Source organism: Rana temporaria, chromosome 10 (genome assembly GCF_905171775.1).
Source record: "Rana temporaria chromosome 10, aRanTem1.1, whole genome shotgun sequence".
Classification (NCBI taxonomy): Eukaryota; Metazoa; Chordata; class Amphibia; order Anura; family Ranidae; genus Rana; species Rana temporaria.
In genome coordinates this window covers 40,140,994-40,159,118 of record NC_053498.1, presented here as the reverse complement: position 1 = coordinate 40,159,118, position 18,125 = coordinate 40,140,994, and the positions used below count along the sequence as shown (strand labels likewise).

At 43.1% G+C, this 18,125-nt stretch overlaps 1 protein-coding gene across 4 annotated transcripts in view; it reads left to right on the top strand.

Moving 5' to 3' along the window:
• Positions 1-18,125, top strand: part of MED25 (mediator complex subunit 25) — a 555,669-nt gene that overhangs the window by 248,618 nt on the left and 288,926 nt on the right. For all 4 annotated transcript variants that reach the window (XM_040327573.1, XM_040327575.1, XM_040327572.1 and 1 more), the window contains one exon: positions 9,265-9,402. In XM_040327573.1, coding sequence (XP_040183507.1) covers positions 9,265-9,402 — 138 coding nt within the window. The remainder of the gene's footprint in view (positions 1-9,264; positions 9,403-18,125) is intronic.

Genomic DNA, 18,125 nt, shown 5'->3' with positions numbered 1-18,125 from the left:
TCGGTGCATCCCTAGTATAAACAACTTTGTTGGTACATACATTATTCTTGTATCAATCCTCAGGGTCCGTAGTAATTTGATTCAGGTGCAATGTGACTGAATTCCTTACCGCGATCAGCACTCCTCTTTTTTTTTTTTTTTAAAGAGGTGAAAGGGGCTGAGTAAACATGATGGAAATGTTTGTTCACACAAGCAGGTGTAGCTGTAGATTTAAAATGTCTCTTGTACGCGGAGGATGTCACATTTTAGGTTTAGGGCTTTTTTACAGAGTGAGTGTCCTTATTGCTGGGTGGTTGAGCCCATTTGCATTGAGGGACAGCACTGTGATTGGCATGGTTGGTGTTGTATGATTAATTGGAGAGTTACACACAGTTAGATATAGGACAGTGTTTTCCCTGGATTCGGAGGCTGGTGTGTTCTCTGATGTACTTGATGTGGAGGTGAAGTCACACTAGACAAGCGGGTCTATGGCTGTAAAACAACAATGTTAACAAGTAGAACTGAGTCCAGAAAAAATTGGAACTTGTAGATAACTGGAACAGGGTGGGTTGACCACCGGTTAGAACGTTAGGTGGAGTAGAGAAGGTAGAGTTTCACCTAAACTACTTTGGGGGGGTAACAAATGTCAAAAACTAGGTTAATAATTCAGAAAGCTGGTAGCCAGGGAGAGAATCTACTGTGTAAATGTAAAGGCCCAATGGTTCTTTTGGATGCGCCGTGATTTGTGTGGGCAAGGTTGGTCTAGCGACGGGTTAGAATCCTGCGGTGGGTCAGGGATAATTCCCCATAAGTGAAGCAGTTGCATGTCCTTGATGTTGAGGTTATGTATCACGTGTGAAGCGCTATTTCTCGTTATTGGCAGTGTTGCTGAAAAGCGCCATTTGAATTGAATCTTGTGGTTGTGGAGGCCTTCAGTGATCGGGTTGAGTTGTCTTTTCAGCTGCAATGTGTGTTTAGACAGGTCAGGGAATAGCAGTACTCCATATCGTTGGCCCAGGGAGCGGTGAGCTGTTTCTAGCCGCCATGAGAAGCTTTTATTTTATGTGAAAGAAGTGTACTCTCATCAAGACGTCTCTAGTGACACAGGCTGCAAGGTGAGGGGGTTTAGCGATTCTGTGGATTCGATTGACTATCAGATCCCTTGGTGATGCATCCAGAAAAATTAAATGCACAAGTTCCTTGGCATATTTAGGGAGGTCTGCCTGTAATATAGACTCAGGAACTCCTCTCAGTTTTAATAATAATCCTCCTGGCTCTGTCTTCTAAGTCGGCCAGCTTGGCCTTACCCAGGATTGTTCTTCTTTTACTTGAGCATAGGTGTCAATTAAATCATTGACAGTTGTGGTGCATTCCCCCATACGGTGTTCTAGGTGAGACACCTTTTCATTCAACATGCATGTCTGTGGATATCTTGGTGAATAGGGACGAGAGGACTGGAGTTACAGCAGCATGCCCTTTTTAGGGTGGTGTCGGTCACAGGCTGCCCTGTGGTGGGGAAAGAGGCCTTGGAGGATTGTAAGACCCGGTTCGATTTAAAGGGACTGAAAGCCTGTGCCACAATTTGTGCAGATGGCAGATCCATCCGCATGCAGGCTTTCGCCGGGCTGCCTGTGATGGGGTTATCTCCTGCTCTGTGCTTAGGTGGCGAGGGTGGGCAGTGAGGGTCCTGAGTCCCCAGGGTCTCATCAGGGAGAGCCGTCTAAGCCTCCTGGGTCTCGGCCGTGCCGGCCCCATTTTGGCTCTGACTGACCTTATGTGGAGGATTAGTGAAGAAGGCCGTTGGCTTCCGAGACATGGCTGTATGGGGTGTCCAGGCTCTGAGGAGCCTGGATGGCTGTTGATTGGGCCTGTGTCACTCCGTTCCTCTCCCCTGGCTGACAAGCACAGAGTCTAGGCAGCCATCTCCAGAGCTGGCAGACCACGCCCCCTGCAAAACCCTTGTTGACAATTACAGAGGTAAGACGTTTCTTGTAGTTAGCCACCAGGTTTTTACACATCTCAGGAGGGATTTTGTCCCACTCCTCTTTGCAGATCCTCTCCAAGTCATTAAGGCTTTGAGGCTAATGTTTGGTACCTCAAACCTTCAGCTCCTTCCACATATCTATGGGATCAAGGTTTGGAGACTGGCTAGGCCACTCCAGGACCTTAATGTGCTTCTTCTTGAGCCACTCCTTTGTTGCCTTGGCCGTGCGTTTTGAGTCGTCATGCTGGATCACCCAAGATTTGACGGTACATGGCCCCGTTCGTCGTCCCCTTTATGCAGTAAAGTTGTTCTGTCCCCTTAGCAGAAAAACACCCCAGGGCATGTTGTTTCCACCTCCATGTTTGACGGTGGGGTTGGTGTTCTTTGGGTCATAGGCAGTATTCCTCCTCCTCCAAACACAGCGAGTTGAGTTGATACCAAAGGGCTTGATTTTGGTCTCAATCGGACCACAACACTTTCACCCAGTTCTCCTCTGAATCATTCAGATGTTCATTAGCAAACTTCAGACGGGCCTGTACATGTGCTTTCTTGAGCAGGGAGACCTTGCGGGCACTGCAGGATTTCAGTGCTTCACAGCGTAGTGTGTTACCAATTGTTTTCTTGGTGGCTATGGTCCCAGCTACCTTGAGATCATTGACAAGATTCTTCCGTGTAGTTCTGAGCTGATTACTCACCGTTCCACAAGGTGAGATCTTGAATGGAGCCCTAGACCGAGGGAGATTGACAGTTATTTTGTGTTTCTTCCATTTGCAAATAATCACACCAACTGTTGTCACCCTCTCACCAAGCAGCTTGTCGATAGTCATCTTGTAGCCCATTCCAGCCTTGTGTAGGTCTACAATCTTGTCCCTGACATCCTTGTCCAAGACCAAAGAGACCGCTCTTTGGTCTTGGCCAGGGGTCTCCAAACATTCTAAACAAAAAGCCGGTTTATTGTCCTTCAGACTCTTGGTGGGCCGCACTTTGGCCAGTGGGAGTGAACATTTTCCTGCCATCAGTGGGAGTAAACATCTGGTATTGGGGGAGGAATAGTGCCCCATTGCTGGAATCATAGGGAGGAATAGTGCCCCCCCCCCCATTAGTGGTGTCAGTGGGAGAAATGGTGCTCCATTGTCGTGTGTCAGATGGCAGAATAGCATCTCATATCATTGGGAGGGATAGTGCTCCAAGGGCCGGATAAAGGCAAGCAAAGGGCCACATCCGGCCCTCGGGCCGCAGTTTGGAGACCACTGGTCTTGGCCATGGTGGAGAGATTGGAATCTGATTGCTTCTCTGGACAGGTGTCTTTTATACAGGTAACAACATAGAAGTTCACAAAAGATAACTTATCCGGCGCTTAGGAAAATGTTCTAATATAATGGAAAAGCAGCTGCTATAATATAAACAAACATTTCACAAAAGGAAGCAATCCGAAACTAAAAATGGTCCTTCAAACTTCAGCAGCGCTATAAGCGTTAAAATATTGCATAAAAGGATAGTGATCTCGAGTGGGACCGAAGTAAAAAAAAATGTGGCAGTCCATATGTGACACATCAGCTGTTTTAGACATTCGACCATCACCACACCTAGTGATTTGACTTCCTATAGGAATTGCACTCGCCAGATTCCAAATAAACAATAGCCTCTGTATATATGTGAGATGGCTGGGGTCACTGCCAAATGAAAATCCATTAGAACCTCAGAAAACTATCGGCCAAAAGGGAATCTCACACTTTCGTCCTCTGATTCACCAGGATACAATCAGCTGAGAGTTTTTCAAAAATACTCTGGCAAAATAAGGGAAAGGAAGCCTCAAAGTGTAAAACCTGTAAAGTTTTTCATTTAACCGCTCCCTGTTCTTCAGCTCTGTGACACCAAAAAAATGTTTTGTGTTTTTTTTTTATATATTTTTGGGGGATATTTATTATAGCAAAAATTTTAAAAATATTGCATTTTTTTCAAAATTGTCGTTCCGATTTGTTTATAGCGCAAAAAATAACAATCGCAGAGGTGATCAAATACCACCAAAAGAAAGCTCTATTTGTGGGAAAAAAAAGACGTCAATTTTGTTTGGGAGTCACGGCGCACGACCGCGCAATTGTCAGTTAAAGCAACGCAGTGCCGAATCGCAAACAGTTGCCTGGTCTTTGGGCAGCCAAATGGTCCGGGGCTTAAGTGGTTAACCTAAAAGAACCCCTTCCCTTAATACATTACACTTACAAACAAATGTTTTAAAAATGCATTTAATATAGTAATTGCACTGTACAGTCTGTTCTATTAGTCTCACCACCTGTCGGAGAACTGTTATCGTCCGTGGTGGTTCCCGGGAAGAAACCAGAGTACACGGCTTGCTGCATTGGTCATTAGCTCTGGTTTCTTCCCGGGAACCACCACGGACGATAACCGCTCTCCGTCAGGTGGTGAGACTAATAGAACCGACTGTACCGTGCAATTACTATAGTGAATGCATTTTACAAACATTTGTTTGTAAGTGTAATGTATTAAGGGAAGGGGTTCTTTTAGGTTAAATAAAAGCTTTACAGTTTTACACTCTGATGCTTCCTTTCCCTTCTTTTGCCCGAGTATTATGAAAAACACTCGGCTGATTTATCCTGGTGAATCAGAGGATGAAAGTGTGAGATTCCCTTTTGGCTGATCATTTTCTAAGTTTCGGACGGATGGTCGTTTGGCAGTGATCCCAGCCACCTTGTGTGTGTGTGTGTGTGTGTGTGTGTATGTATGTATATATATATATATATATATATATATACAGTACAGACCAAACGTTTGGACACACCTTCTCATTCAAAGAGTTTTCTTTATTTTCATGACTATGAAAATTGTAGATTCACACTGAAGGCATCAAAACTATGAATTAACACATGTGGACATTATACATAACAAAAAAGTGTGAAACAACTGAAAATGTTTCATATTCTAGGTTCTTTAAAGTAGCCACCTTTTGCTTTGATTACTGCTTTTCACACTCTTGGCATTCTCTTGATGAGCTTCAAGAGGTAGTCACCTGGCGCAGCACCCCATCACTCTCCTCCTTGGTCAAATAGCCCTTACACAGCCTGGAGGTGTGTTTGGGGTCATTGTTCTGTTGAAAAATAAATGATGGGCAAACTAAACGCAAACCGGATGGAATAGCATGCCTCTGCAAGATGCTTTGGTAGCCATGCTGGTTCAGTATGCCTTCAATTTTGAATAAAACAGTGTCACCAGCAAAACACCCCCGCACCATCACACCTCCTCCATGCTTCACAGCGGTGGGAACCAGGCATGTAGAGTCCATCCGTTGACCTTTTCTGCGTCGCACAAAGACACGGGGGTTGGAACCAAAAATCTCATGTTTGGACTCATCAGGCCCCAAAGCACTTTCCACTGGTCTAATGGCCATTCCTTGTGTTCTTTAGCCCAAACAAGTCTCTTCTGCTTGTTGCCTTTCTTTAGCAGTGGTTTCCTAGCAGATATTCTACCATGAAGGCCTGATTCACACAGTCTCCTCTTAACAGTTCTAGAGATGTGTCTGCTGCAAAGGGTGGCTGCTTTGAAGAACCTAGAATATGAAATATATTTTCAGTTTCACACTTTTTTGTTATGTATAATTCCACATGTGTTAATTCATAGTTCTTACTTTTGGTCTGTACTGTGTGTGTGTGTGTGTGTGTGTGTGTGTGTGTGTGTGTATATATATATATATATACACACACACGCTATTGTTAGTTTATTTGGAGTCTGGTGTGTGCAAATCCTATAGGGAGTGAAATCACTAGGTGTGGTGATGGTCGAATGTCTATAACGGCTGATGTGTCACAAATGAACTGCCACATGCATTTTTTTTAACTTTGGTATCACTCGGATGTATAGATCACTATCCTTTATATGCAATATTTTAAATCTCACAGCGCTGCTGAAGTTTGAAGGACTATTTTGAGTTTCGGATTGCTTCCTTTTGTGAAATATACAGGTAACAAGCTGAGATTAGGAGCACTCCCTTTTATGGAGTTCTCCTAATCTCAGCGCGTTGCCTGTATGGAAGATACCTGGTAGCCAGAAATGTTGCAGATCGATAGGGGACAAAGTAATTATTTTACTCATAAAAATGAAAATCAATTTATAACTTTTTTTCTTTTTTTTAAATGCGTTTTTCTGGATATTTTTTGTTCTGTCTCTCACTGTTTAAAATTAACCTGATATGGGGTGTGTGATTATAGGGGGCACTATGAATCTAGTTTCAATCTAGCTACAACAATATATTAAACAATTCATATAATATTCATGACATACATGCTTAGAAAAATGTACAATAAAGTGAATATTTAATCAAAAACAAAAGTCCATATGTTAGTTGTGATACAATTTCAATCTTTACACCGACACCAATGGCAAAAACGTATTTTAAATCCCCTGATTTTTTCAGGCGGTATAGCAGTGCTAGTTTTAGCGCTAAACCGCCTGAAAATAGATTCTGTTTTCAATCATCACTAAAATAAGAGGATAAAAATGTCTGTCCCGTGTCCATAGAAAATTAGAATGTGGGTTGCATTAATAAAAAAGTTAATATTTTAACAGAGGCCTAAATAAATACTCCAGAAGTCTAAGAACAATTTAAATAGTAGTGAAGCCATATTAACCACTTAAGACCCGGACCATTATGCAAGACTTGGCCCCTTTTGCGATTCGGCAGTGCGTCGCTTTAAATGACAATTGCGCGGTCGTGCAACGTGGCTCTCAAACAAAATAGATCTCACTAATAGAGCTTTTTTTTGGTGGTATTTGATCACCTCCTGCGGTTTTTATTTTTTTGCGCTATAAACAAAAATAGAGCGATAATTTTGAAAAAATTCAATATTTAACTTTTTGCTATAATAAATATCCCCCAAAAATATATAAAAAAACATTTTTTCCCTCAGTTTAGGCCGATATGTATTCTTCTACAAACGTTTGGTAAAAAAAATCGCAATAAGGGTTTGGTTTGCGCAAAAGTTAGAGCGTTTTCAAAATAGTGGATAGTTTCATGGCATTTTTATTTCTTACTAGTAATGGCGGCAATCAGCGTTTATTTATTTTTTTTCGTGACTGCGACATTATGGCGGACCCTTTTGACACTATTTTGGAACCATTGTAATTTTTACAGCGAACAGTGCTATAAAAATGCACTGGTTACTGTAAAAATGACACTGGCAGTGAAGGGGTTAACCAGGAGGGGCGTTGTAGGGGTTACGTGTGCCCTAAGGGAGTGTTCTTACTGTGGGGGGGGGGGGCGTGGCTGTGCGTGTGAAGTCACTGGACTGGACTGGACTGGACTGCCACAAACATTATTACGGGTTTGCTTTGATGTGCGGCCCATGAGATGTATCTCCTGTTACATTGTTTTAACTTGAGGATGGGTTACAAAAATAGCAGACTTTGCTTCATTCCAGAAAATCAACTCTTTAAAGCGGAGGTTCACACAAAAAGTGAACCTCTGCTTTTTTTATTTGCACCCACTTCTGGGCATAGATATTCGCAATATCTGCAGGTAATCTACGCCACTTCCTGTCACCCCCCCCCCCCCCCCCCCGATGTCTTCTGTATGATTTATAGTTTTAAAAATACAACCGTTTGAAGAATGACAAGTATTCAGGAGGGGCAAAAAACTCTGGTCTGTGCTTAAAGCCTACATAAACATTGGTTTCCTGGCAACACTGAGGGGAATTATAGCTCCTCACACACAGCTCTGAGGGGAATTGTAGCTCCTCCCACACAGCTCTCAGGGGAATTCTAGCTCACAACGCTGAGGGGAATTGGCTTAGTTTTTTTGGCTCTGCGTAACTTCTGCATACTAGCATACTCTGCATACCATCCATAGCAACCCTCCATAGCAACCAGTCCATAGAAACCGTCAATAGCAACCAATCCATAGCAATATATATTAGCTATTGAAGGGATAGAAAACAGGAGGGACCATTTTGTTTGCACAGCGCGACTCGCGCATGCGCAGTAGGGAACCGGGAAGTGAAGCCGCAAGGCTTCATTTCCCCTAGCGAAGATGGCGGCGGCAGCATCCGAGGACCGAGGCACGCGTCGGCCTTGGGTGCCCTGCATCGAAAGGCGCACTGGACAGATGAGTGTGGATATTTTAAAAGTCAGCAGCGGCAGTATTTGTAGCTGCTGGCTTTAATAGGGTCTCATGGCCTACAGACATTTCACACTGTAGGCCGCTAAGTTTGATTGTCAGTGATGATGGTGACATGAACCTACACGAGTCTTCCAAGAAATCTATAGTTGAGTTGCTTAAATGCAGGTCCAATCAATGACCTAGTGACTTCTCAGTGCATTGTACCATCCAAATTTGAGATTAACCCCAGAATCTGAACATATTGCTGAGTGGTAACTTAATTGCTGCTAATTTTGTTTCGCTATAGCCAGACTGTGAATTTAGTTTTTTATCTAAAACTAGCTGAATACCCGGCGTTGCCCGGTCTTCCTATCTTAACCTTTTGGGGAGGAAAATCATAGTAATATAAATATACCCATCTTTTATATAAGGGTGTAGGTAAGGGTTAATTTAACTGTCATATTTTTATTTGGCATATAAGTAATATGTGTACCAGGTATTATTTAAATATCTCCAGGCGTACAGAAGTTATGTGGGAACATACATTTCCCATTGATTTACATAGTAATATAAATATACCCATCTTTTATATAAGGGTGTAGGTAAGGGTTAATTTAACTGTCATATTTTTATTTGGTATATAAGTAATATGTGTACCAGGTATTATTGAAATATCTCCAGGCGTACAGAAGTTATGTGGGAACATACATTTCCCATTGATTTGCATGGGACTTTAAACAAAAACCCCGACCCTCACAAATGGGGGTAGTTAAGGGATAAATTAACTATCCTATAGTTTAAGTGGACATATAAGTAACATGTGACCAAGTGTTATCGAAATATGTACAGCCGTTTGGAAGTTATGAAGTAACATGTATTTCCCATAGAGTTGAATGGGACTTTAAAGAAAAACCCCGACCATGGCAAATGGGGGGGTGGGTAAGGGTTAAACCACCTATCCTATGTTTGTTGCTGACATATAAGTAACATGCGTGCCAAGTTTCATGTTGATATCTTTAGCCGTTTGGACGTGATGCTGGAACATACACACACACACACACACACACACACACACACACACACGTTGATTTTTATATATATATATAGATGTAGTATTCATTTCGCATTACAAGGAAAGTTTTCATGAATCATGATAAAAATTGTGTTCGCCTTTAATTCTCTGAATTTCTTGCAGGCCGGTACAGGAGGACCAGGTGGCATACCAGCACAGCAGTCTGCTGCACCGCAGATTGGCACCCCGCAGTTGCCTGCCACACAACAATCCGTTGCTAACAAAATGCTTGCATGGAGTGGAGTTCTGGAGTGGCAAGAGGTGGGTCTTGTTTAAAAAGCAAGGGAAAAAAAACCTTCCTTAACATGTTGGAAAAACAGCAGTAAGTTTCCCATCTTAACCCTACAATACAGATCAGACTGTATAGGCTAGTACCTTCTGGTGATTGGACACTAGCAATGCTTTGCAGGACAGCAAGCAATGCAAAATACGTTCTTGTGTTTAAAAGATGTATCGACTTCAGAAAGAGACATAACTTTGCCCCTGTACAAAGCATTAGTAAGACCCCATCTTGAATATGGGCACCAGTTCAGGAAAAGGTTATCAGGAAACTGGAGACAGTGCAGAGAAGAGAAACCAAAATAATAGCAGCACCATCTTCTGCCAGGATCCCTTTAAAATATACTCGGGCACTTCCTACCACCCTTTTGCCATGAAGAAATTGCTACAGGATGGTAGACATCCTGGTTGCTCTATACTCCTTCACAGCTGCACTTACCCCATTTCTGCAGCCTACCCTGTGAGTTGCCAACAGGGAAATTACCTCACTGATAGCAGTGGTGGAAACCAGGAACAAGGAAAGATCAGGAAAAGATTCACTCTACTGAAAGCCTGCAAAACACTCGCTTCTCAGAGTGACAATGCTTCCCTTGCATCAAAGCAGGACCCTATGTTAACACCGGTCTTTGTGTCCAATTCTAGCTCTGTCCCAGGCATGCAAAAATTGGCATATCTGATTAAGGCAGATTGTCTGCAACTATGTCAGACGTTCTCGGACAACTAATGGCTTTAAAACGGCCTTCATTGTCCAGAGCACAAAAGCTCCAAACTCCTTCTCCACCCTCTGTCTCTGCCGGAGTTGTAAAGTAAAATACCTCCTCTAGAGGCCGCAGACATTTAGGGGAATGAAGAGAAAACAGAGGCAAAAGGAGACACTTGTTAAAGAAGACCCGATTTCTCACCCCAGCCTCTCTAAACACCTGATATTATTACTTCACGCAATATTCTTGCAAATGTAGATATGCTCACTCCTGCTTGGTGCAAAGGATCTTTACCCCCTAAGAATCATTGCCAAACTCTATGCAATTGAAAAGGAGTTCACCAAAAAGTGGTCTGTTCCAGTAGTGGACCATGCTGTTTGAGTTAAATTTAACACACCTTTTAAAGGCTCTTAACCCTCACAGGCCTAGCTCTGCAACTGGCTACTGCTGCTTACCAGATCCCAGTTAATTGGACTAGAGCAATGAACAACCAACAGGATCTTGTCTTCCAGGGCTTACCATTGGCAAAGCACTTGCATACAATGTTTTCTGCCTTACTCTTTTGTGTTGATACCCTGGAACAAGTCCTGACACAGATTTTAAGAATGCCTGTTATTTCTATCTATATGTGCAGAATCTTATAGCTAAAAGCCTGGTTAACTTAAAGCTAATGGTAAATACTGTCTCACATATGCCCCTAGGAGGACGACTGGTGACGCACTTGACAAAACTTAACGGTTGTCACAGGAGGAAAAGTTTTTCTTCCTTCCACAGGGGACTGTTCTTAAAGTGGTAGTTAACTCTGTTCTACCAATTGTACCTACAGGCAAGCTTATAGTAAGGTTTACCTGTAGGTACTGTGTATATCTCCTAAACTTGCACAGTTTAGGAGATATGCAGAGTGCATGCAGCCGGTGACATTACCAGCGCATGCACTCTGAAGGTTTGGCATACAGTGCCGGATCTTCAGAGTCCGTGCCGTAAGGCACATTATGACATTGCCTTGCAGGGGATTTTTTTTTCTTTTTCGTACATCACGGGACACAGAGCTCTTAATTACTTAGTGGGTTATAGCTCACAATTAGGTGATTGGACACTGGCACACCCTAATTAGAGGAGAAGTTCCCCTCTATATCAGTGTTTCTCAACTCCAGTCCTCGGGGCGCACCAACAGGTCATGTTTTCAGGATTTCCCTCAGATCAAACTGCTGTGGTAATTACTAAGGCAGTGAAACTGATAAAATCACCTGTGCACAATAATGGAAAGCCTGAAAACAAGACCTGTTGGTGCGCCCCGAGGACTGGAGTTGAGAAACACTGGTCTATATAACCCCTGCCATGTGGATAGTACCTCAGTTTTTTTCGCCGGTGTCTAAGGTATTGGTCACGGTTAAAGATGTGCTATGAAGAAAGCTCTACTGTGGGATCCCTCCGGGGGTCAAGGAGCTGTACAACCAGATCCATTCAAGAGAGCCAGGAAAATGCCAAAATGGATGGTACCTGGGCCTCGTGGAAGAGCGAGGTTTTGCCTGCAAAGTCTCTCTTGTAGGACTGGGCTCTGGGATCCAGCACTTTTGGGCACATATTAACAAATGTGCAAGGGTTTCTGGCAGAGTCTTCTACAGGTCCAGGGAAGAGGCCTCTTTTTAATAGGAACCCTGAAGGTTGACACAACACAGCCCGCCGTTATGGGTGAAGGTTGGATCTATCTGATCTTTAGCAGTATCCTGTGGCAGGGATAAGGTAAGTGAAGAAAATCCTGAGAAGAATCTTAAGGATTTTCTTCTGTGAGTAGCTGCATGTCTCGCCTGATTTCCGCCACTAGAGGGAGTAGAGAGACATACCTGGTCTATTACTTACTATGCTCTCCAGGACGAAAAGCTCCGTGTCACCCGGTCTGTTGATCGCCTCACTTCCTCCGCTTCAGGCTCTGCCACAGTCATGTTGGGGGGAGGAGAACCCTCGTAGTCCAGGTCTCACGGCGCTCGTTTGGAGGACCCCCCCCCCGGCATACGCATGAGCAGGGGGCGCGCTTTTGTAAGCTAGAACGGCAGGGAAGCAGGATAGGGGGGTGTGATTGCGTGCATGTGCGGCGTGCACGCCGCCCCACAGCGTAGGGCGGGTGTTTAAAAACCCCAGACGCCAGAGCTCTGTAAAGCAAGAGGGTCACAGTAACTTTGGGGCACGTAAGCACCTCTGTGTGGACTGGATTCAGGCATACCCTAAGATACCTACTCGGCATTAGGCAGTGCAAATTTTGCTGCATTTTAGTTTATTTCTGGACTAGCTCAGCAGTTGATGCACCTGTGTTTAGTACCTCTACTTTTAGCTTAGGACTATGTCTCCCCATAGAAGGGGTTCAGGGAAAAAGGGCACTAAGGTATCGCCATCTGGATCTGGGGGTCCTGGACATGCCGGCCTGATCCCATCCTCCCCTGAAGGACCTGAAGCAGCCACACCGGATGAGCCATTGCCCCGTCAGGCTTTGCAGCCTCTCCCAACATTTTAGCTCCTACATATGTCACTGAGGACTCATAAGCAGCAGCATTGGAGGGTTTAGAGGGAAAAATAGCTGCGTTAATCGCAGCATCCTCGCAGAAAAGCATAAAAGGGGGTAGGTCCCCTTCTGCTGCTTTGGATCCCCTATCAGATTATTCCGATAATCATGATGTAACACCATCAGTGGATAAGGATCAGGAGCAGTCGGATGATTTGGGGGATTCAGAGGAACTATTTTCTGCCTCTCAGGCTCCTAAGTTGCAGGTGCAATGCTATACAGAAGCTGTGCATACTACGTACAAGTTGCCCTCTACTGAATCTGCCTTGGGATCATTAAAATCCCTGCAGGCTGCCTATACCTTCCAAGGCCATCCTTTATTGGAAAAACATATTTATGCTGACTAGGAACACCCAGCTGTTTTCTCCTCCCAAAAAGTTTGCTTTTATTTATCCAATGGAGGAGAAAATCACCATAAGTGGAGCTTGCCGACAATAGACGCAGCCATTTCCTGCCTGAATAAAAGTCTGACTTGTCCTGTGGACAATTCTCAGGTATTCAGAGATCCAACTGAGAAAAAGCTGGAGTCTTTATTCAGATCCTCCTTTAGTATGGCTGGCGCTGTAACCCAGCCTGCAGTGGCAGCGATTGGCGTGTGTCAGGTACCTAAGGGGCAGATGAAGCAGGTGATAAAAATTCTCCCTGCGGAACAGGCCAAAGATTGGGCGGACCTACCTAAGGCCGTATGTTTTGCGGTGGAAGCCATTTAAAGATTCTATTCAACAAGCATCCTTCCTTACTCTGCTGCTTGTACACATGCGCAGGATTTTTTGGCTAAAGCATTGGTCAGTAGAAACTTTGTGCAAAAAGCTTTTGGCCGGTTTCCCCTTTCATATGGAGTGCTTGTTTGAGGATGACCTGGATAAATACATCCAAAAAAGTTATAGTGGTAAAACTACCCTCTTGCCAGTTAAGAAAAAGAGTAAATGTCCTAACTTTAAACGTTCTCTCTCCCCAGTCCCAGGGGCTACAGTCCCCAGGCAGTGGCTACGACCTCCTCAGCCAAGTGCAAGAGGTAAAGTCCAGGGCCAAACTCAGGGAGAAAAGAAGCCTTGGGGTCAAAGATCTGCTAAGCAAAGCCCCCTTATAAAAGGGCGCCCCTGCTTGGCTACTGCACCTCGGGTGTTTAGGAAAGCTCTAGCCTCGCTCCTGGCAAATCTAAGGGCTCAGGGCATATCGGTAACAGCATATCTAGACGACCTGCTGCTGATAGCAGTCAGTAGCACGGTGGTTAAACCATAGTGTGCTCAGCACGGTAAAATACCTAGAGCACCTAGGCTATGTTCTCAACTTAGAGAGGTCGTCCTTGCAGCCCCTAAGGAGGCTGGAGTGTTTGGCCATGGTCAGACACAGCCCAAAGCAGGGTATTCTTACCCGAGTCAAAGGTCAAATCTCTAATAGACTTGGTCCAGGTAGTAAAAGCGAGGAAGGAGCCTTCAGTTCGCCTTTGCATGAAGTTGTTAGGGAAGATGGTAGCTTCTTTTGAGGCTGTTCCTTACGCCCAGTTTCATTCAAGACTGTTGCAAAACAGTATCCTGTCCGCTTGGAACAGGAGAGTACAAGCCTTGGATCTGCCAATGCGGCTGGCATCAGAGTAGCGGCAAAGTCTCCGTTGGTGGTTGCTGACCAGGAATTTGCAGAAAGGAAAATCCTTCACCCCAGTTACCTGGAAGGTGGTGTCAACCGATGCCAGCCTTATGGGCTGGGGGGCAGTCCTAGAAGAGGATACAGTCCAAGGAAAATGGTACAAGGCCAAAAAGGTCCTGCCCATCAATGTTCTGGAGATCCGGGCAGTGCGTTTGGCCCTTAGGACCTGGACGCACAGGTTTGTCCTGTCCGGATACAATCCGACAATGCTACAGCAGTGGCCTATATCGATCATCAAGGGGGCACCCAGAGTCAGGATGCCCAGAGGGAGGTGAACCACGTTCTGAGTTGGGCGGAAAAGCACGTTCCTTGCCTTTCTGCAGTCTCATTCCGGGGGGTGGAGAATTGGCAGGCGGATTATCTGAGCTACCAGCAGCTGTTTCCAGGAGAGTGGTCTCTGCACCCCAAGATATTTCTGGCGATATACCAGAGATGGGGTACCCCAGGTGTAGATCTACTAGCCTCCTGGTTCAACACGAAGTTGGACAACTTTGTATTCGAGGACAAGTGATCCACTAGCATGCGGATCAGATGCGTTGGTAATTCCGTGGGATCAGTTTTTTCTGATCTACTGGTATGTGTTTCGTCCGGTTTTGCTCTTACCACAAATTCTTCGCAGGATCGAGAAGGGAAAGAAACTGGTGATTCTGGTGGCTCCAGCTTGGCCCAGAAGGTCCTGGTACACAGATTGTAAAGATGACGGTGGGAAAGCCTTGGGTTCTCCCACTACACCCAGACCTGCTCTTGCAGGGACCAGTATTCCATCCTTCCTTACGAAGTCTAAATTTAACGGTTTGGCTGTTGAGACCTACGTCTTAAAGAAGCATGTTCTAAGAATGGATTAACCACTCTGGTTAATGCTAGGAAGCCGGCCTCCAGGCTCATCTATTACAGAATCTGGAAGGCATATGTTTCCTGGTCTACATCCAGAGGTTGGCATCCTCGAAAATATATCATTGGTAGTTTTTTTATATGTGTAGTCCGACAATAGAATCACCCATAAGTGAAGGCACCTAATCCCTATTATAGAAATTTTGGAAAGGAAAAGGGGGATAGTTTATGGTGCATATTAAACTGGTGGAAAAGATGAGAAAGAACAATGTCTTTGTTATAAAAATACAAAAGGGATTTTATTTGGTACAAAAAAATATATACACAGATTACATATATTAAAATCTGAAGTTCGATTGGTTTGACACAATTCAGCAGTCATCAACCGGTGGAATAGTGGTGAATTTGACAAGGAAAATCGCATGTCCCTACATGTTTCGCGGAGATTCCACTTCTTCAGGGGAAAGGACGATTTCCAATTTGCTTTAATGACTAGATGAAGAATATACGTAGATTAGCCATGTAAAGTGCAATTTCACTGTAACAACATTTGAGAGTATGATACTGACATAGATTGGTGCTATGAAAATTAAGGAATAAATACCATTGGTCCGATAGTTCAACAAATTGCACAGCAAAACAATGCTTACCCAAAAGACCACCAAAATGAACACTGAACACTCCTTCAGGGCGTGGGCTGACACGTGTATACCCCTGTATATCCCAGGGGAAATTTCCAAAAAGGTCCCAACAGAACAATCTATGAGGGTAAAGGTAGTGATGGCAGGTTAGGAGTTAAAAGTATAGTGGGAAAAGCCTAAATGTCTATTAGGACAATAATAGAAAATTAAATCATTTTCATGGATGTTCATAAAATAAATCATATTAATACGTCATAAAAATTACTATTTTGGACAATGTCTCATGGAGCCCAAAAAAATAAATAAATATAAATAAATCTATGCGATCTACTTACTTCAGGAAGTCTGCTAGAGAGCAGAAATGCAGAGGGAATAAAGCAGGACAAAGGTCTGAATGCCTTTGTATTTACATGGCTAATCTACGTATATTCTTCATCTAGTCATTAAAGCAAATTGGAAATCGTCTATTCCCCTGAAGAAGCGGAATCTCTGCGAAACATGTAGGGACATGCGATTTTCCTTGTCAAATTCACCACTATTCCACCGGTTGATGACTACTGAATTGTGTCAAACCAATCAAACTTCAGATTTTAATATATGTAATCTGTGTATTTTTTTGTACCAAATAAAATCCTTTTTGTATTTTTATAACAAAGTCATTGTTCTTTCTCATCTTTTCCACCAGTTTAATATGCACCATAAACTATCCCCCTTTTTCTTTCCAAAATATCATTGGTAGAGTTTTTGCCTTTCTACAGTTGGGGGTAGAAATGAACCTGGCCTTGAGCACCATCAAGAGTCAGGTCTCGGCCTTGTCAATATATTTTCAAAGGCCGCTTGCCTCTCATTCCATGGTTCAAACCTTTATTCAAGGGGTGTTGCGTGTAAATCCGCCAGTTAAGTCTCCCTTGTGCCCATGGGATTTGAATTTAGTTTTGGCTGTTTTACAAAGACAGCGTTTTGAACCAATGCACCATATTCCTTTTGGTCCTGTTGACATTTTTTTTTTTTTATCTGGTTGCTATATCCCCTGCTAGAAGGGTATCAGAATTGGTGTATTTTTCCTGTAAAAAGCCATATTTATTCACAAAGACAGGGTGGTGTTGTGTCCCCACCCAACTTGTCTGCCTAAGGTGGTTTCAGGATTTCATATGAACCAAGATGTGGTCCTACCATCCTTTTGTCCAGATACACATTCTGCGGAAGAAAATTTATTGAACTCTCTGAATGGGATTGGAAAGAAATCCTGGACTGCCGCACTCCGTTAAACAACGTCTTTATTGGATAAAATCAAATCAAAACATGATCCAAAAACAGTGCAGTCAAAAATAGAAAGTGAATACTAGGATAAAAAAAGGCTAACATGGTTCACATGGTGAGATGCTTACTCAAAGCTGGGTGAACAATGACAAAAGTTGTGTTTTAAAAGGGAGGTGGATGTGATCTTCCAACAATCATACCAAAGCTGAGCACAGTTCAATTGCACACGTATAATTAAACCTTGTTTCACACATGGAGTGGACCTGTATATGGAATACTTAGAGACACCGGGGTAAAAAATCTAGAGACCTGCAACAAATGAAAAATAAAACAAGAAGGAGAAAACAAGTATAAAGGAGTTGCATTAAAAAAAGTCTCTAATAATGTTCTTGATTGTGATATGTTCCAAAAATAGTCCACATCCATATGTGAAAAATACCATATCAATTTAAAGCAAAGTGAACAAATATTAATCAATATGATGTGTAGTGTACATATGCTGGTGTATATATACATGTGTATCTGGATGTATATGGACGTACTATATGTCACAACACCCAAGCACACTGTGAAAACGCAAAAAGTGTAACTGCATGTGCACATCTCCAAACGTGAATGTGTGGATTACTATTTCATGATGAACTCGTATAATGACACAAATAAGTATTCTACATTAGACTGCGAGCAATGTCCTAAAATATGTGCATGAAACACCAAGAACAAAAAATGTTATATAAAATAAAATACATATAGTTGAAAATGATTGTGGTATTAACGAAACCCCATGTCATAAAAAAACTCTAATCTTATGGTTAATGTCTGCATGCCTTCACGAGACTTCATAGAAAAAATAGTGAAGGCGCATTTTAATCCTAATAAAGTATTGTAAATAAAACAAAACAGATATGTATGACGTGTGTGTTCAACAAGGGCAGAACCTTTCAACAATTCCACCGCTCTCTATTTAATATGCATTTATTAATTTGTATTTAAATCTATTTAAACAGAAAAAGAGTTTGTAGAAAAGCTGCAAGCTCAATCTACAAGTGAAAAGGCTTTGATAGCCAT